General features: G+C 41.1%; 1 protein-coding gene and 1 long non-coding RNA gene across 4 annotated transcripts in view; both read left to right on the forward strand.

Moving 5' to 3' along the window:
* Positions 1 to 12: 12 nt before the first annotated feature.
* LOC130575188 (uncharacterized) lies at positions 13 to 12219 on the forward strand. Its single transcript, XR_008965525.1, has 3 exons — positions 13 to 4050; positions 10977 to 11087; positions 11261 to 12219. It is a non-coding gene; the product is annotated as an uncharacterized LOC130575188 (long non-coding RNA).
* Positions 12220 to 19031: 6812 nt separating this feature from the next.
* The window catches only part of SMAP1 (small ArfGAP 1), an 85056-nt gene continuing 84046 nt past the window's right edge, over positions 19032 to 20041 (forward strand). The window contains exon 1 of one of the 3 annotated variants that reach the window (XM_057368944.1): positions 19032 to 19458. In XM_057368944.1, coding sequence (XP_057224927.1) covers positions 19341 to 19458 — 118 coding nt within the window. In that variant the 5' untranslated portion in view covers positions 19032 to 19340. The remainder of the gene's footprint in view (positions 19459 to 20041) is intronic. The other 2 variants (XM_057368934.1, XM_057368953.1) reach the window with 2 other exon arrangements.

Below are 20041 nucleotides of genomic sequence, written 5' to 3' on the forward strand. Positions count from 1 at the left end.
GCAGGGTTTGTTAACTTTCTGGGAGACAAAGGAAAGTTTTTCTATGTGTGTAAGCGAATTCTTGCAGTACTGCAGGATGCTTGCTGCTCTGTTTTGTTTTCTTTACTAAAAATCTGTATGCTGTGTTTTTGATGTCGGTTTTATCTTCTTGTGTTTCTGCTACTTGGCGTAGATACATTTGGTACATTATTAAAATTATGAAACCTTTATTGTTTGAAGGAATTACACCRTAATTACATTACTACTAAATACATGAAGTTCCAATTTACAGTTGAAAATATTTGCTATATATTGCCTTGTTTGGAAAGTATGTATTTCAGTGTTGATTTTATGAAGTTAAAGCACAAGATGCATAATTGAATCACTGTAAAATTACCTGTGATGGTAGCATATGTTTGTAAAGGACTGTAGAATGTTGTTATAAATCTTTACTACTTTATTAGTTGACTGCAATAAATAATGACAAATTCCAGTGGTCTGTAGTGACAGATACATTCCATAGCTTTTTATGACCCTTATTTTTGTATTCTTATTGAAAAARCACCAAATCATCTTGTTCCAAAATGTCTGGAAAAGGAGGAAAACTGCCTTCATTTATAAGAGAAGCAGATTGAGTAGTCTGTATTTTTTGTAATTGTTCATGAGTTAATAACATAGCATCAAGCATATCAGAGCATAAGGAAATTATTTGAAATGTGTTTCCATATGCTGATGGAGATCAAAACCATGCACATTTGTGTTCACGTTCTTGCTTTTGTAAAATGCAGTATAAAATACTTCTGCTTAGCTGGTGGTTGGTGTTTCATGTCAKACCAGCTGAGACGTGCAGGCGACACTCTAATGTGGGCATGGCCGTGCTCTCTCTTCCAACTCAGTAACTGCTGATTTTTTGGGGGTAGTCGGGTGTAATATTCCCCAATACTTTTGTTGCAGAAAGGGTGTCCCAGTAGAAATGGAATCTTAGTTACAAAATGGGGAATCTGAGAAAAGAGTTCTATTTAAAATGAGCACTGTGAGGGGTGGAACTAATGAAGTTGTGATTCCTACTAATGGCTTGCAGSTCCTGTGGATCGAGCGTCTTTCTCCACGTTCCCCTGCTGATTGACATCCTCCCCACCAGTCCACAGACAGGGCATCTTTCTGCCCATATTTTCCCCCTGAGATGGAATTCCTCCAGAGAGGAATTACTTGGACCTCTTTCCCAGCCACTGATTTCCACAGAGCTTTTAAGAGCTTAATTCTCTTAATGTCTCTCCTTGACACCTTTTCAAGACAGGCTGGAGTTACTCACTGACTCTTGAAGTGTGGGGGCAGCACAGATTTGGCCTCCCATGCTTTGGAAACCAAGCTGCTGAATGACTTTGACCATATGTGTTTTCTTCAGAAATATTCAGCATCTCTGTGCACTTTTTTGCTGTGAGAATGAATTTTTTTGCCCCCTCAAATAACATCAGAAGTGCCAATTAAAGCTTACAGCAGCAAAGTCTTTGACGTGCATTCTTCAGGTATTAAATCTYCCAGTCAATCTTGTGCCTGTAAAAAAATTATTTTAATGTTGCCATTTTTAGGGTGAGAGTGTTCAAAGAAGCTCTTTAAGGTCCTTACTTAACACATTTATTTTTATTAAAACTGACACAGATGGCCCATCAAAAGACAGCTGTAATTCTCAAGCCTCTGACAAAGTCAGGTGAACTATGCAGTGGTGATCAGGTTATTTCTAGAAGCCAGATATTGAGCTATAGCTTACACTGGAACTCTCTCCTAATCAACTCTTTTAAACTTAAGCAACTTACCTAGCCATCTGTGCTTCCTTCCTAGTTCTAATGCAGGGAGATGCCTCTGCAAGGTAGTCAATCTTAGTATGGAGAGATGGGTTTGTCATTACAGATGGTGAATGGGGGTGTTTTAAGGGCATCCTCCCCATTGACTTTAGAGGCTGCTTAGATAGCTGTCCTAAGCAAGATGCATTAGGTGTCTGCTCCGTAGTGGTGACAAGGGAAGCCAGGGTGTCTTGAACATGAGGTGTGGACTGCTCACTTCCTCAGAGGGGGGAGGGTTGCAGTGAGGCAACAGGACCTGCAGCRCATTTGCTGCCTGCGCCCTTCCTAAACACTGCTGGCAGGGAAGTGGGTGTCCAGGGCCAGCTCTTAGGCACCTTGTAAAAGGGAGTTACCTTGCCTTAAAATGAGATGAAAAAGGCTGAAGTAAGGACTTAAATTTCCTTTGCCTATCCAACTCCCAAGCAAATGCCTACAGCATTTTGAAGGTAACTAACTCTTAATATACTTATACATGGGTGACAAGAAATATCTCAAACTTACAAATGAGTTGGGATTTTTTCCCTAATAGGGGTGAAGTGCATCAAACTAAGAACTAAGCAGTCTTATCTGATGTGCTGCTGAGAAGGAGCCAATATCAAAATAAAACTGGCAGATTAAGAAAAAAATCGTATATTTGCTCAGCAAACCTTCAGTCTGTGTGACTTCCTCGTGAGAGGTTAAAGAACAAAGCATGGTGTGTTTCCAGTTACCATTTGAAAGCTGGGGAAAATTTCAACATTTCTAAGAAGACAGAGAAGCAAGTGTTGCTTAGCTCGGGGAATATCCTGCTTTCAGCTTATTTTTACCCCAGGGCTTTCATTTATAAATTCTACAGTATGTATGTGTGATCTTTAGAAAGATTTTTTTTCCCCAGATGTTTTTTTTTGAGACAGGACTGCAGTATAATGCCAAATAGCCGTTTTGTCTGGCAGGCATATTGTTTCATTTTCCCTGCTTTTGATGATGTAATTTTTTTTGGCCTGATAATGACAACTGCAGGTCTTCTATTATTAAATTGTGTGTTATTCAATTTTATGTTTACCTTTTGCCATCATTGATGTGTTTTCTTGATAGGTGGTACCCTTAGTTTGTCTGTAGTAGTAACAGGGCACTTAATGAAATTAATCACTAATTTCAGGTGTTTCTCCCTCTGCTTCCTTTCTTCGAAGGAAAAATTTTGATAATATTGATCTTTTTCTGTATGTGAATATCTTATTGACAGTCAAGAAAGATAACTGGACAAGCTTTTAATGTTTGATGTCTTAGCTTGCATAGAGAAATCCCACGCTAAAGTAGTACATATCTGACTGGTAGGTATATTGTGGGCTCACCTGTGATTAGCTGTGGGCATCAAAACCATCTCTGAAATRGCAGAGAGATTTGAGTGAAAGGGCTCAGAGAGCCAGGTGGTTGCCTTCTGGTCCTCTTGTCATCTCCACTTTGAAGATAAGATGGGATTTATTCCTCCTTAAGAACAGAAATATCCAAAAGGTGTCTATACCAGCTGCTGTTTTGGGAGATGTGCTGCATCCCTTTGTCCCCTCACTCGGGAAGACCTCTGATGGGAGAGCGCCTGTCAGGGAGAGGGTGAATGGCACTGAACAGGTGCAGAAGGCAGCAAATGCACATTTGGTCATTGGACCACCAGATGGTCCTTCCTAGAAAACCATTTGTAGAGAATTGTGGATAATCCTGGGTGTATCACAGAAGCCTGCTGGACTCCACAAACCCTGTGGGAGGGGGAAAGCACAGAATGCTCAGCGCGGGATTTGTGCTTCGAAGGAAGCCAGAAAGCAAAACAGYACAGCAAAGCAAGGTAAGAATATTTAAATTTTGTCATATTATTAAATTAAGAGTGGCTGGAGAATGAGGTGACCMGTAGTGTGCTGTGTTATGGAGGGGAGGGGAAGCAGGAATAGGCTTCTCCACATGAACTGCACCAGGYTTGCACTTAACCTGGACCCTGAGCCCCAGGAAACAGGTCCCTGTTTCTGGAGTCTTCTGCTCCTGTACATCAAGGTCACCATGACATCTAACTGATCTTYTATTAAAGGCTTTTCCTCTTCCTTGTTGCAGTAAGTCCTGCAGTGCTGGCCTGGCCGTGATTCCTTCATTTCAGAAAACCCCAGCTCATCAAGGAGGCTGCTCAGCATGTCCATCAGCAGGTCCCTCCTCAAGCACCTCCTTTAGCCCAAAACGTTTTGAACCCTTGAATTGGCAGCTTGTGGAGGTAGGTGATCACTTGTCCCTCACTAAGAAAAATGGCCCTGACCTGCAGTGCTGCTGCATACCTTTCATGGCTRGTCATCAGCAGAAAATGGAAAACATACCCATTTATTTTACACCACAACAGAAGTTTCAGTTCTTAGCTCTTTTTTATGTTCTTCCATCTCTGCTTTGTCACAACTCCAAGATTTTTTCCTGTCACAGAAGTGCATGTGTTTTTTTCTTTCAGTTTATGGTGACAAAAAAATAGTGATGTCCTTTCAGATTGTGTGGAAACAGGACTGATGACAGGGCAGCATTAATGATGGTGCTGGAATTAGTCTAGACCACAGTGGCACTGGAAATTGTGGTGTTGGATTGTTATCTCTGAGCAGAGGAAAGAACAATTCCTTCTGGCCTTTGGGGGAAAACTAATGTATAATGGTGCTTGCTTTATCATATCCTGATTGCTGGGACAGAAATGGTAAGGTATGGAATAGATGATGAGTGGAGATACAGGAATTTGGCAAGAAATCCCTCTAACATTTTGAGCTGACTCATCTGTAGGAAATTCTCATGCAACCTAATTTGGGAATAGCAGCCCAAATTCCACTTTGTAGTCCACAGAACAATTTCTATCTACTGTATTTCAACAGCCAGACACTATTTATAGAACTTCAGAAGTGGTCTGCATGCCGTACTGCTCTGGACACAACAAACATTTCCTTCAGCCTGTGTATTGCCCATTTTTAGTTTTATTATTTAAAAGTTAGGCTGTCTCCAAGGAAGTTAGTCTTACAAGAAGCAGTTTTAGCATGAATATGCTGCTTTTCTAAACTCAAGGACCTGGATTTACTGTCGATTCTGGGAAGGGTTCAGTGTGTTGGAGCCTGACTACCGATGCGTTGGTAATTTGTTGACACTGATTAGCATGTAGGGCTTTTTCCTTAGTCCGTGAGCAGTAGAGGACCCTGCAGTGCTCCCCTGGTGGCACACAGCAAGAGCAACTCCTGTGGGAAGGCAGTCAGCTGAGTTTCCTGTGGACAGTAAGGAACAGACAGTGTGACCCAGCATGTAGCTGTCACAGACCCCTCTCACATGCCCTCTATGCTACATCCAGTCCCAAATATATCATCCTTTTTCACTGCCTTACTCCCAGTATTTTCAGCTCTTTTCCCTTATTTCCTTGGCTTCCCTTATTTCCTTCTGCCAACTGAAGCAKCTGCAGAGTGTGTGGGTCACCCTGCTTTCCTGCTGCCCCAAGCAGATGCAGGATAACCCACGGGCTGCTGAACAGCATCCCAGCTTTGTCCTCTCAGGGCAGATGGGCTCTGCAGGCTGCTAAAGCCCTGCTGTCCTCTCAGACCCCGCACAAGCAGCAGTCTGGGCTCCAGACATTTCCTGCTGAGTACCAGTCATGTGGTTCTCCTCTCTAGTCAATAGATGTGTGTTGTTCCTTTCCACGGAAGGAAACTGCCTCCCACGCAGAGCTGAAAATGAAAATTGTAACTGTTTCTAGAACATGAATATCTACATACATTTGCATATCCTTATTCACATATATATATGTACACACAACCCCCGAATACAGAATCAATTGCAGGTTTCGTCCCTGTGTGGGAGGTTAGCACTTTATGAAACCATTTCACAATGCATCAAAACTTCATAGATAACAATTATAATAAAATATTCTATGTAGTAAAAGTACATAGTGAAAGTTTCTTCTGGAGTTTATAAATACATTACTGAATTTTGAAAACTGAAAAAGTTATAAGCAGATCAAGACTGGTTTAAAAGGCAAATACTAATGTCTCTTCTCCACTTCTAAGAAATTGTTTAGCAAATGCCTATTTTTGTAGCTATAGAGGAATTCCGGTGGAATACACCAAACTGTAGAAGAACTGATAGTGTCTCCTAGAACAATGCACAAAATCCAGCTAGGCTATCATCCTTTATCTGTCAAAGGCATCACCAAGTACTTTGGTAGGAATCCTCTCATAGAAGACAATGTGGAACATCAGTGGGACAATTTTTTGTTTCCATCAACTGTTACGTATTACCGTTGTCTGATAGTTTAGCTTTTAGACTATGTAGTTTGTCAATACAATTCTCTTTCAGACTCTGTGTTCTCAAGCAGTTTTACATCTTGTACACAAAATAAATTGTCTAGCGATAGAATCAGACAAAAGGTATAAACTCTGGAAATCATTTAAGGACCATTTGATCAGCTGCTCCTTTGAAACTCTTTTGAACAGTTGGTTGTTTTAATGCTGTAATTAGTGAAGAGGACCTGTGGTCTTTCCTAAAAAAATAGTCAATAAAAAGATAAACATCATTAAAGAAAGTAATTTAGAGGGTAAGTTTAAGAGAGACCTGAACACCTGTACATTTTTAGTGACTTTAATGTATGTGAGACTGAATCCAGTGTGAATAAAGATATATTTTTTCTTCATTGCAAATATTCCACTGAAGCCACAAGAAGGCATGTTGGGTATTTCTTATTTGTAATAACAACATCATTATGCTCTTAGAGTAGTGGGAGAAGAAAATTTGAAATACTGCCAGRTGCAGTTATATTTCTCAGTGGAAAAATCTCTCTGAGTAGATCAGTCTTTTGCTTAGTTCTGTTTTCAAAATTTACACTCCTATTGCCTATTCAATTTTATGACTTTTATTTTCACTTGAAATTCTAATGTGAACAATATCTAATTTCTGTGATCTGTATCGTGTCTTTTAATTGCATGTGCCAAAACAGGAAGATGGTGGACTGTCTCCTTCTTGGTTTCTCGTTAGATATGCACAATTTGCTGCATCCCTGGCATTAAAAACCAATTCCTGGCCAACTATAGCCCATACTTCTTACATTTCTCATTTAATTGAGGTTTGTGCAGGTTCTGTACCTCACAGCGTTGCTCTTCTACTTGTAGTCTGTACTGCTGTTCTGTAATGGTCACAGAACTGGCACAGAATGCTTCCTCTGCGTCATCAGTTAACAATGGGAAGAATTTGGAAAATACATGGAACCTAACAATCGGTAATCAGCGCTCTTGCAGTTTGTGGTCAACATTGCTCAGGGGCTGTGTCATATGAACTAAACCACATCAGACATGGCTGAAGTGTCTTTAAGAACTTAGAAAAACAAAACTTCAATGAAGTTTGCGTATGTGAATGAATTTACCGTAGCTAGCTGATGGTGAGGAATGCCAGCTACTGMATGGAGTAAGGAATTAGGGTCTGCAGAGGACAATAGTAATTTAAAAATTATTTGGACAAATCTTGTGCACCCACCCCTTACTTACTTCTTGAGTAAGARTCTGATCAAATATGATATATCCACACGTTACCTCTCCAAAGTGTACAGGTATTAATATTCTTGGTGCTAATCTGACATGTTTTTAAAGGCAGAGAAATGTGGACACTGTATGTAGCCTGAGAAAGCACCAGAGCRAAGAGTTGAAGTCCCATTCTGCTGTCCAGGCTGCTCATAGTCTTTGTGTGTATTCTTTGTTACAYCAATGTGTCTGTCCTCTTCTTCAAAGATATAATAGGCATCAGGACAATTTTGGGGAAATTATTTACCTAAATCCTTGCAGTGAGAAAAAAGGATTATTTTCATTTCACATACAAGACAATGCAAGCTGAAATATCTGAAGAGAATCAATGGTCAATACAAACATCCCCGCACACATAACATCAACAAAAATTTGCACAACTAGAGACATCTAAACAAAATTTGAGGTAACATTGTTCAGCCAGGTAGAGGTCAGTCTGTTTGTGAAACAAATCTGCTTCTCAGACTCCTTACCAGTCAGAATCTGCAGGCTATTTCATACAGTACAGTGGCACATGTCAGAAAAAGCTACATAATGGGGCTCCCCTAAAGACCACAGAGGATGAGAGGAGCATGGGAGGAGACCAATAAGCTGTATCTCTTGGTTAGACTGAGGAGAAAACAAACACATGCTGTCCTTGGGCAAGTGACCTCTTGAAAACATCAGCTGACCCCCAGATTTTAACACACTAAACAATGTGTGTTACAGTCAGACTGCCTACAGCATCTGCASACTTACGTCAATTCTTACACACCTTGCTCAGAGCAAGTACATCTCTGTGTGACTAGAATAAAACACAGAAGGAGCAATGTGATCAGTGCTTATGCATCACCTTAGGCTCTTTTAGTCACTTTAAAGTGGTTCTTTTTTGTAATACTCAATAGTTTTTTTTTTCAGTTTTTACCCTTCCAGGAGACTTTTCTTTGATTAAGGTTTCATTAACATTAAAATCAGGTTATTTGAAGGAGGAGAAATCCCATTTTTTCTTCATTTCAATTTACTATCAAATTATTTGCTTTTGTAATAACATTTTTTTAATAGTGTCTATGCTACAATTTAAACAAATTTCATCTGTGGATGTTGTTTATCTTTGAAAAATCARAGGAAAGGAGTAAGATTCCTCACAGCAATCATTCACTTATAGCAAAGCTTCAAATTTTGCCAAACAAGTAGATTTAATCTGATATATTTTTCAATGTTTTCCCTCAACCAAATTTGTATTAACAAAAGTGAAAATAATTTAAAAATATTTACTCTCTAGTTTACTAAAAATGAGCTTTTCCATAGCTGAAAATACAACTCTTTCATTTTGACCACAAATGAAAAATGGGATGAAAACAGAAGGCTGTATCTCCACCTGTATAAGCCCCACAACTAAAGCAAAGCATGTAGAGCACCCAGTGCAGGCATTCTCAAGCCCAACTGGTACCCACCCACTGGGMACCTCTTGGCTGGAGACAGCTCCACAGGCTCTTCAGTCTTCACCCTGGTTTTCTCAGAGGCAGGAACTTCTAAGAGTCTTCAGCTTAAGAGATATGGAATCTAAGACACATGGGGTATTCAACCTCAGCCAGAAATGCAGTCAGAAGTGGGGAAAACCTGCTTACTTTCCAATTCTGTTCCCGATGTATATTCTTGGGAGCTTCGATYCCAGGATGAGTCATGCCAGAAGCTCTCCTGTATCTAAGATATCTTAAGGCTGTAAAGGGTCAACCAAGTGAGMCAGATGCTCTCAAATGCAGGAAGCATTTCCTTGAACCTCAAAATCCATGCCATCTTCTATCAATAAATGCAAAGCAGGTAGATAATTTCAGAAAAAACAAATGAACACCAGGTAAATGCCTTTACCTTAATCCAAGCTCCAGGGATACAGGACTTGATGATAAAATGTTATACAGCAGCACTTCACCTCTATAAATCTGGTATCACATTAAAACGAAACTGGTACATTATGTTCTTCGTATTCAACTAAGCCCTTGGAGGCGGAATGACTTGGTCAAAACCAGATCCAGGTCTACTTGTACTGGATTAGACYCATTTCACCCAGACAAATATGCTATCTCTGACTACAGCCACCAGACATTACAGGAAAGTACAAGAAAACCCACATTACATGTGTTGACAAATCTGCCTGGTTACATGATTGTGAGGTGCAGAAGGGAGGATGATGCAATTGGTGAGTTAAATCTTCAGTTAAAAAAAAAAGCCATAGGATTTTTTTTTTTTCTTTCATATGATACAAGTAGCTTATGGAAATGTATGCTAGGAAAAAAAAAGAGATGAAAAATTTCAGAATTGTAGTTTTAAATTATCCTGTCAATGTTAWGCAACTCACCCTGAACTTAGAGAGCCACCTAAAGAGCTTAATCTGTCATGTCTCCAAAGGACATGAAGTCTTGTCTTTAACTATTGAAATGCAAAGTGAGAAAATCACCAAGAATATAAGCAACTTGTATAATACTGATGTGGATAAATTTCAGTACTGGAGTGACACCCAGGAAAATTTGCTGCTTGATTATCTGAGGCTCAGGCAGTGGAATTCAGCTAAAACCAGAGGAARCTGTGAATTGCTTGCAGTGTTTTGCCTGTCAGGACTTCAGAATCATCAGGGACACAGAAAAAAACATACCGCCGATGTTGAGAGATTTTATAGAAAACAGCCCCAAACTAGAAATGAAATTAAATGTTTGTTAACATCCAAGTTAATCAAACTAAAAACCACCTCCCATGGAAATAGCAGAGGAATACACCTGTCCAACAATACCTTTCCATCAGATCTAATGTAAACAAATATTTGGTTTACATTTTTCCATAGGTTAAAAGCTGTACTATATCATCACACGTCTCCCCTCAGTGAGTTGAAGGGGTTCAGCCGTCTATTTGAGCATTCTGATTAAGAATTCTATTGAATAATGTGYCAAAAAGATGACATTTTACATAGCCGCATGATTACCAGAATTTAAGAACTTTTGTAGTTTGRAAGGATCTAAGGTTTGTTAGAACTATAAATTTAAATTAATTGACATCACTTAAAATAATATTATTTTAAGCTTAACTATTGTTAATTCATATTAAGAGCCTCCTGCTAAGGCTAACCACTCTTACTTCCTAGTAAAAAGAATACCAAAARTCTTATCTGGCTTTAAAGAGCTGTCATGGACATGAATGCTATATGCATGGATATTAAAGATATTTCCTGTCAGACTATGATAGTAAGAATACATAGAGATAATGGCTGACCTTGGGTGTGGCATATGAACTGAAGATTCAGAGATGATCTCAGTTATCAGAGCTGTAAGGAAAACATTGCTTATTATTAGAGAGTAAGTAATTATGTTTTGCCTAGCACTAGGCTATTATTAAATGTGCAGTGTTACAGCAACATTTAAACAGAGCTCTGAGTCAAAATTACCCTGACACACAAAGTATTCATGTGCTATGTATGATACCTTATTTCAATACTCTGCATGTTCCAAGTCATTCCTGCAACTGATCTGATTAATTGAGACCCCTTATACACAACAAGGAATGAGCTGGGTGTAGCAAGGTACTAAAGCTATTGGTATGAAGCAGCAGTTGCTATAGAATGGCGTTTCAAGCTTTCTTGCTCTTCCTGCAGTAGGAAAGGTACATCCCACTCTGGACCAGAGGCTCTGTCCTGCACTTGCTGAGGAAAAGAATTGGTCAGCTCTGCTGCTCCATGCACATACACCTGCCTTCACAGAATCAGGTACTGAAATTCAAAATAAAAAAAAGCAGCAATGCTTCTTAAATGGTCCTCTTTAGTAGACTCAACATCACATATAAGACACACTTACAGTATTTTTTTTTAGTCTTGAATATCTCTGCTTTCTATTTTATTCATTATTTTGTAGTACTCACTTACAATTTCCACATTTTTAGGAGACAAATCCCACCCCCAAAGACTTGCACTGCATGCTGGAACTATGCATGGGAGTAAAACCTGAAAATAGACCATCTTTCTGTACTTCAAAGGCCCTAGAATAATCTGGCAGACAAGTGACATTAAAGAACGAAAAATGAAGATTCAGAAGAAAGAAATGAGTTGTGGAAAGTAGCTCTTGATCTTGCATTAAAACAAGTGTACATTGTGTAGATAATTTTTAGAAAGAGGCATAGGACTTGTATTAGAGTCTAACAGTTTTTTTTTTATTACTGCAAACTGTCTTTAAATCTGCCCTTTGATTCTTATAAGATTAATCTTTTCCCTTTTCTCTCTGTGACTTCTGTGCCCATTATCTTGCTAGACTTTTTGTTCAATAACCTTCTCCTTTGACTTCCTAAATAAAAAGATCATTTCATATTCAGTAAATTAAACACATGGCTTTCAATGTATGTCTTAGAACAGACACTTCAAGAAAAAGAAATATGTTTTCCARATAAAATATMAGAATGAAATAAATACAGAAACAATGTGCCTTTGGGGAGTAAGAAAACACTCCAGGGCTGATTATATTTGCCAGAACATTGAACATGGACTCATCAGATTGATTAAGTCTGTCATAACAATGAATCATGAATCCATAAAAGACAAAATTCAATATTCTGTCTAAAGATAGAAGTCTATTTTGAAACTATCAAAATAATACTACATTTAGAAAATCCCTGTTGCTTTTCTGTACAAGTATTTTGAGTAGCACTCTGATATCGAAGATGCTGTAGTAATAAAAGCACATACATTGCAATGGTAATTTTTCTTTTTTACATGAYGTGTCTGTATGTGGGCCTGTGTCAGTAAAGACAAACGGGCAGGTAAGAAGTAACCAGTGCCAYGCAGCACAACGAGGAAAGGGAAGAGCTTGGGGGCAAAGGGCCAACATAGATTCTGTACAGAGAGAAAAACTCCTGTTGAAAAGCAATGCAGTTATGCAGTTATGAGGGGCTTTCCACCAAATATTTCCTATTCTTTGTAAACATGATCTGATCTGGAGAGATTCCAGAGTAAATCTAAAGCCAGAAGTAAAAAGTTGAAGGAAACTGGTCAGCTGGGGGAAGTCCCAGTCAGATGCCTGTCCAGAGATTTCCTGTTCCCCTACACACCACTGCAGGACCATGCAGCTCTTTGAGAGCTGCAAATTCCTAGAGGCAGAGCTCATATTCGCCTGACATCACACTTCCTGTGCAGTATAATTGCAAGTTTTGTATGCAAACCAAAGAAAACATCACATCAGCCATCACTGGCTTCATGCTTCGAGAGACAGAGGAGATTTTTTTTTATATGCCAGATGTAGCCACTGCSCTGGGAAGACATCCAAATATGTTTCTCCTCAAGTGATAGATCACAGAGGGACTGAAGGAAGAGCTTATTTTTTTTTTTCTTTTGTACAGCAAATCGCTTTTCTCATTTCTTGAGTATCCAGTAGCTGAGGAAAAACATTTTCCTGCAGATATATATCAGCTTGTGAGTGCTATGGACGTTCTTTTCTTGATAAAAGACTGTTCACCAAAAATATCCAGCTTTTGAAGTAGAAATKATTCTCCTTCAGCATCTCTGGACTTCACAGACACTCAGAAGCCATTATGATTTGCTATAACCCTACCCCCTCAGTCTCCCCCAGTGTGAAATTATCTCAAAGGAGAAAAAGTAAAACAGAAATATTTAAAACATTTGTCCTCAACTTTTCCACTTTTCTGAGGATGATTCTAAGACAAAAGTAGGTAGAATTTRCAGGACCACTGCAAACTTCCAAACAAGTAAGATATTGCACACAATTATGAATCACTTCTTATYATAAAGGGCATTGACAAGATAAACACTGATTTATTCACACTAATATTTAAAGAGTACTGCAGAAAAGAGAAGGAAAAGCATAATGCTACAGAGGAAAAGAACTCTCAAATGCTATGTATATTTATMTTCTGTTTTGTCTGCAACAGTGAAGCTTGCAATTCATCAACTAGTCCYTAACCCATACTCCATGCAAGTTCATGACTTCATTGGAGGGAAAAAATGGGCTACATGAATCACAGTTCCTATTGTTGAAGAGCTAAAATTAAGATTTGTGAAGATCAAAAACTSTCCTAGCTTTAGTGTCTATCTAGTCATTTACCCATCAACAAAACATTTTTAAGCCTCAAAGACTTTTGCACCGTAGGACAAGAAACAGTAGAAACAATGGAGCTCAGCTCCCCTCTTTATATTTTCTTTTCATATTTTTCCCTATTACAAATTTATGATTTTGCAACTGATTTCACATCTGATTATTGCTCTTCTTCTTGGCTAGATATCAACAACTGCTGATACCTAAGGCTGGTATTCTTATCCTCAAAGCCCAACAGAGCCAAATGTGTGACTCACAAAGTTCCATCTAACAGTCCCTTTGTTCAGAAAACCCAGTCTTAAAATGAGATGAATTGAAATGAAAAAACTCAGACTGAAACATACRCACAGTCTTAAATGACAGAAAATACACCACGAGCTTGGAAAGTGCAAAGCATTTAATTTTTAAGATCTCTTCYCGGCTTCCACTGGAACCATATGGAGCTTACATTTCCTTATATTCTACATCTACATTATCCTATATTATAACTCACATGAGAATATAGTGGCCTAATGGACACACTAGTCCAAAACATAATACAGCATATTATCTCTACAGTATGGTATTTTTTTTCTGAGCTTACACAACTATGACTGACAGCAAAGGTCATTGAAATGTATTTAGTCATCCTTGTATTTAATTTGCAGTTTCCCCCTCAGGTATTAATTTKTATTTACAATTAAAATGCAGATTTACTAATAACTCTCAAGAAAACAAGCCTGTTGGTGAAGCAACAGAATTTCCGTCTCAATTTTCAGAATTGCAGTCACATCACAATCTTTCTATTTCAGTGTATTTCAAATGTTCAGCAGCTATAGAAATTAGACTGCCTTATCTGGGATGTTATAATGTCAATAATTCATCTAATACCTGATGCTTGGTCTCTGAATAGAAGTAAAGGAAGAACCAAGAAACTGGAAGAAAAATTTACTGCCTCTAATATCTYATYTCTTCAGTCAAGGTGTTGTACAGAAACTAGAATTCATTGTAAATGCAGCCTCACCTATAAATCTTAGTCCTTTAATACTTTTTAACCATCTTGGGAGTGACACTATCACTGTTTGGTTCATTGGCCAGGCAGTAAGGTCTCAAACTGTATGAAGACATGACTCATAYCACTCCTGGGGCAAGCCCACAATGCTTATCAACAAAAGTTCCCATTGCAGTGACCCTACAAGGCTGTCAAACACATAATACCCATTTTGGGGATGATGAGATATGATCTTCTTACTCCTGCCTACACAGTATATTCAACTATAGTTTATAAAGTCTTATACCCAACATCTTTTGCATTGTACAAGGATTTTTTTTATTGCATCAATATATTCTGTCCTATATAGCTTAGGATTTGTAAAGCATAAATTAATGTATTATGTTCAAATATATACATAGTTTATATATTAACATTAAAACGGTTTTTCAAGGCAGAATTAGAATTGGTCTTTGAAAACTAAGCTTTCTGATTTCCAAAGGCTGGGATTTGTTATGTCTTGTTTTTTTGGGACTWTTTTAACACTGCTGAATTTGTTTTCAGGGCTGTATTTTTCTTTTTAAAAAAAGARTAATAATATGAGGAAACCCTTGGTATAGTAGCAGACTCTGATACAGATGTTCATGTGATGTGATGTTACTATGGCTTCCTCTCTTTTTTTTCTGATTGAAAATATGAAATCTAGAGGTGAGCAGGAATTTTACTACGCAAACTACATCGCTGAAAAATTCTCATTAATTTACAAAATGCTGAGAATCCATTTCTTAAATATCCATGTTTTGCCCACTCGGGTAGGAGACAGCCACCCTCTCTACACTTTATTCTCAATTAGGAGACACAAACAATCAAGAAAGCCATTCCCCTCCTTCTAACACTGGCCCTTCCAGATGGTAATTCAGCTCACCCCAGTCAGACACCTGTCTGAGAACACGGCAAACCACCTTCAGGAATGTCTGTTTCTCTCCACTGGCCATCAAGGGTGGACAGGGTGACTGGCTCATAGCTCAAGATTTTCTTAAGTTTGTGATATAAATTGCATCTGAAGTGTTTGCTGAAACACAGTGGTTATGGCCAGCTTKTGATGCTCTACCATTCTCTGACAGCCAAGGACCATAGGTACCASTTTATCTGACACCATGGGCTGCCCAGACTTTGCAGCCTGGGGACCAACTTAGAAGAGCCAAGTTTCAGAAACATTACTGAAATGTCCACTTCGCAGGAAGTTATATGTATATATGCATGCATGTACACATGTGTATTTATATATGTATGTATGCATATAGATGTGTATATATATATATATATGTATATAAATATATATAACTTGAGAGCATGAAAATATGTGGAACACCAACCTTTCTTATGAATCAATAATTCCCAACTCAATAAGTCTAACTGGAAGCCCGTTTCTTTCTGGACTCTGAAGATGAGGCATTAGAGAAAGGCAGCTATTTTAACACCTGGTTTCAATCCAGTTAAAAACTTTGCACCTGATACATTCTTCYCCATTAAGTCAAATTTATGCTAATACTGTCCTGATTAGTAAATACTATTTAAAGCTGATTTATGGRATGATTTCTGAATAAGGTAGGTGTCTACATTCCGTGAATTTCAGCTATCAGATTATATGACAACATTGAACTTCACAAGTTATCTATAGGTATCTCTGCAAAACAGTGGAATAGCCTGCAGGATGACAAGTAGTGACAATTAGGGAGAGATYTTTCTCATGCTGAGTAAATCTTTGCTTTTATTGAACACAACACATTCTCCAGCATTCAAAACCACAGAACTCCAGCGTTCAAGTAATTTYATGGAAAATTCAGTTAGCTTCATGCAACTCACTCAATTCTGAAGATACAAGTCTTGAAACACAAGGCATGYACTTTAACAATTCCCAAACTGGATTGCATAAGCTGTGCTCTACAATGCTTAATGAAAGGTGAAGCAAAGGGCACTGYGCTGACAGGCTCAGCATGACAACTGTGTATCTTCCTTTGAAGGAGCAACATCTCTGGCCTCTCTTTACCACATATCACAGCATGGTGTGGGCAGACCTGAACTCATTCTATAAATCATACTGTATCCTGAAAGACATTTTTTCTTYCTTTTTTTCCCACTGAAAAMTTCTTCCGGCTGTAACTTCACATCTACAACATCCTGCTACTCTTTAGGATCTAGAAAAAGCAGCAAAGGTACAGAAGGGACACATTTTTCTTCCCTTCAATTCATTTGAGCTCTGAGGGAAACACCTAATGATGTATTTACAGCATGCTGTTTTCAAAGCACTATCTATTAAAATATTAATAACCTATTCATTCACTTCACCCCATATTTCTACTGCATTCCAGAAGCAGAAGTACTTAGAAGGATAATTTTGAGAGCTGAACACAGGAAGCACATCTTCATGCTCAACCGTTAAATGATATCCCCAATCAATCAAGATATAACATCTAGTTTTAAGGCACTAATGGCAAAAGCACAAACTAAACAAGACAGTCTGCACTTGTGTCGGTTTTTTCAAGCACAGGAACTGGATCAATAGCCACTTTTCATGGCAAGCATCACTGCATTTATTTTAGAATCAGAGAAACTGATGCACATAAAATTAAACAGATTGCTTAAAGCTATTTCGGCTTTATGGCACAGAGTTTCAGACTTCATGTAACTTACAGGTCAAGTCTGTCACACAGAAAAGCAACTGCTATTTTCTTCTAAAATTGCAATGTTGCTGCTTACCTAGCAAATGAGAGGCAAGCTCATGTTCTTTTCTCTCTCTACCCACAGTTCTTGCCTTTCTGAAAAGCATCCTGTTCCTCAGACTCCTGGGATAACAGCAAGGAGCAGAAGCTCCCTTTCTAGCTGAAGCTGGTTTCTCTTAAAAAAAATGGTAGTAATTAAACCCACTTTGGGCTAGGAAATAGTTATATGCTTGCAGGTAAAGTGTTCAGTCAGAAGTCAGTCCTGTTTAATGTCATGTTTAAGCAACCAGGACTATTGTGCTCAAATAATTGARTCCCTAGGCAAAGGCTGATGGCAAATCTTAGGATATAGTAACATTTGTGTTACACACCTTCTGCTGCAGCAAGTCTTTGGCACTGAAAGCAGGTGTTCCATTCTGTATTTCTGGTTTTAACTCTTAATGCCTGCTAAACCCTCTATCAGAATTAGGTATTTACACCATATCCTCATTTTGCAACTTCATACCTGATACTCACTGGCCAGGAGACTYTCCCAGTGTGTAGGCAGACCTTAACTCGCTATTTAAGGTAGACCTAAACATATGTTCCTATATTAGGGAACAACTAATTAACTTGATGTGTATTATTTTCATTTTTGTTTTCTGTTGCAACTCTTTCATGCTTAGGGGATATTTGATTCACTGCTGTCTCTGAGAAAAAGAAAGATGCAGAGAATGATTCAGTAATTTAATGGCTGAGAGGGAAAAGACCTGAATTTCCATCTGCCTCACATAAGTATTTTATAGCCTATATATAGGCTTCAGCTCTTTCCAGAAGGGTTGGATTAGAGGCAAAAAAATACAGCAAGCTAGAAGTGATCTGACAAAAACGATGTTGCCGGTGAAGAGACTCTGTTCCAACAGAGTACTCAACAGAGGCAAAGGRACCTGATACAAAATGGAGGAAGGAGACAGCAGAGACATGGCATTTTGGAGGGGCAAAGTGTAGAGCTGCAGTCCTGGTCCCAGGAAATCAGCCAGGGGCRTGCTTTTCTGCAGGTGCTTTGGGGCCAACTCACAGAAAAGTCTCAGGATCCAACTCTGACTTCTCTAGAGCATCGCACCACCTATGCAGGAATGGAAGAGCACCAGTTTCTTCACTGTAAGGTCTCTCCTGCCTGTAAAGCTTTATTTCAGACACAAACACATACTCTTGGAGAACGTTCAGAGGGTAAGTTCCGGCTATGGCAGTGTCCATTCAATCAAAASSCTGTACGTAATTTTTTATTTCCCCCCCAGCACTGGCCTGGAGAAAAAGACAGCTGCTCCAATGACACAGGGTGCCCTAATCCCACAGACTCTGGCAAATCCCTTGGCTGTGTGTTTGGGGTATTTACTACCGGTGGGTTGGTAAATCCAAGGACACGGGTGTGGGGTCGCACGGACGCTGGCAGATCCCTTGGCTGTGTGTGTGGGGGTATTTACCACCGCTGGGTTGGTAAATCCAAGGACACAGGTGTCCAGCCCCACAGATCCTTGGCTCTGTGTTTTGGGGTATTAGGCTGGAGCCGGAGAGGCGCGGGCTCAGGACACCCGGTCCGGCCGTGCCGGGCCGAGCCGTGCCCTGCCGTGTCGTGCCAGGCCGGGCCGTGCCGTGCCGGGTCGGGCGAGGCCGGGCCGTGTCGGGCAGTGCCATGCCGTGTCGGGCCGATCCGTACCATGCCAGATCAGGCCGTGCCGAGCAGTGCCGTGCCGTGCCGTGCCGGGTCGGGTCGGGTCGGACCGTGCCGTGCCAGATCAGGCCGGGCCGGGCACAGGTGAGGCGGCTCGCGCCGGCCCCGCCCTTCCCCCCGGCACCACCTGGGGGGCGGGGTCACGGCCCAGCGGATGGATACATCACCTGCGGTCGCCAGGTGACCCCTTATCTCCGGACACCGCTGGGTGCCCTTCGAAAGCCGGAGCGGCATTTTCATCTTTCGGGAAGTGCCGCGAAGGAGCCGCATGGCGGCGCGGCGTTAGGGACCCGCGGACTATTTGTCACTGCCGGAATGAGGGGCTGTCGCGGCCGAGGGTGGGCGTGCGCGCGCGCGCCGTCCCGGTAGCGGGCGGGCAGGGAGGCAGAGAGGCGGATGCGTCCGCGTCCGCAAGTAGTTCCGGTTGAGGAAGTCGGCGCTCGCGGCCGCCGGTTCCCGTGGCCGCGCCAGGGCAGGAGCGTTCCCGGCCCCGCTCCGGCCCCGCTCCAGCCCCGCCATGGCCACCCGCTCCTGCCGGGAAAAGGCGCAGAAGCAGAACGAGCAGCACCAGGCCATCCTGGCCAAGCTGCTGCGGGAGGAGGACAACAAGTACTGCGCGGACTGCGAGGCCAAGGGTACGCGGGGCGGGGGGCGCGGGGCTCCGGCCCGGGCGCGGCGCTGCCCCGGCTGGTGCCGGTTCGGGGCGGCTGCGGGGCCCGGGGAGGGGCCGCGCCACGTCCGCAGGGGCGGCGGGACCGGCGGGCGGCCCCTCCCGACAGCGGGCCCGGGGGCGGCAGCGGGGTCGGGCTCGGGCTCGGGGGGCAGTGGCGGGGCGGGCAGGCGGACAGGACAGCCCGAGCTTTCCGTGGCAGCCGCTTCCCGCTCGTCCCGGGGCTGGGCTGCAGCTGCCCTGTCCTCCCGCGAGCAACCCCCAGCCGGGCTTTATGCAATGACTGGCCCAGCCCTTTCCTGAAGTTTCACGGCCGCGTCCGCTTCCTGCGCTGCCAGGTATCGATTCGGAGCGGGCTGTGGCCTTCGGGAAGGGACTGGCCAATGCCAGGGGTAGATGCCAGATGAGTTTAATGTCGAGTGTCCACAGCAATATACCCTGCCATGCTGACTCAGTCAAAATGCCAGGCTCTGTGAATCTGGATGCCTGAGTCTGGTTAAATGTGTCACAGATGTGGCTTTGGCTATGAATGAAATTTTAAAGATTTT

The sequence above is a fragment of the Malurus melanocephalus genome, unplaced genomic scaffold (genome assembly GCF_030028575.1).
Source record: "Malurus melanocephalus ecotype Western Australia unplaced genomic scaffold, MMel_1.1 scaffold_4, whole genome shotgun sequence".
NCBI classification, from domain to species: Eukaryota; Metazoa; Chordata; class Aves; order Passeriformes; family Maluridae; genus Malurus; species Malurus melanocephalus.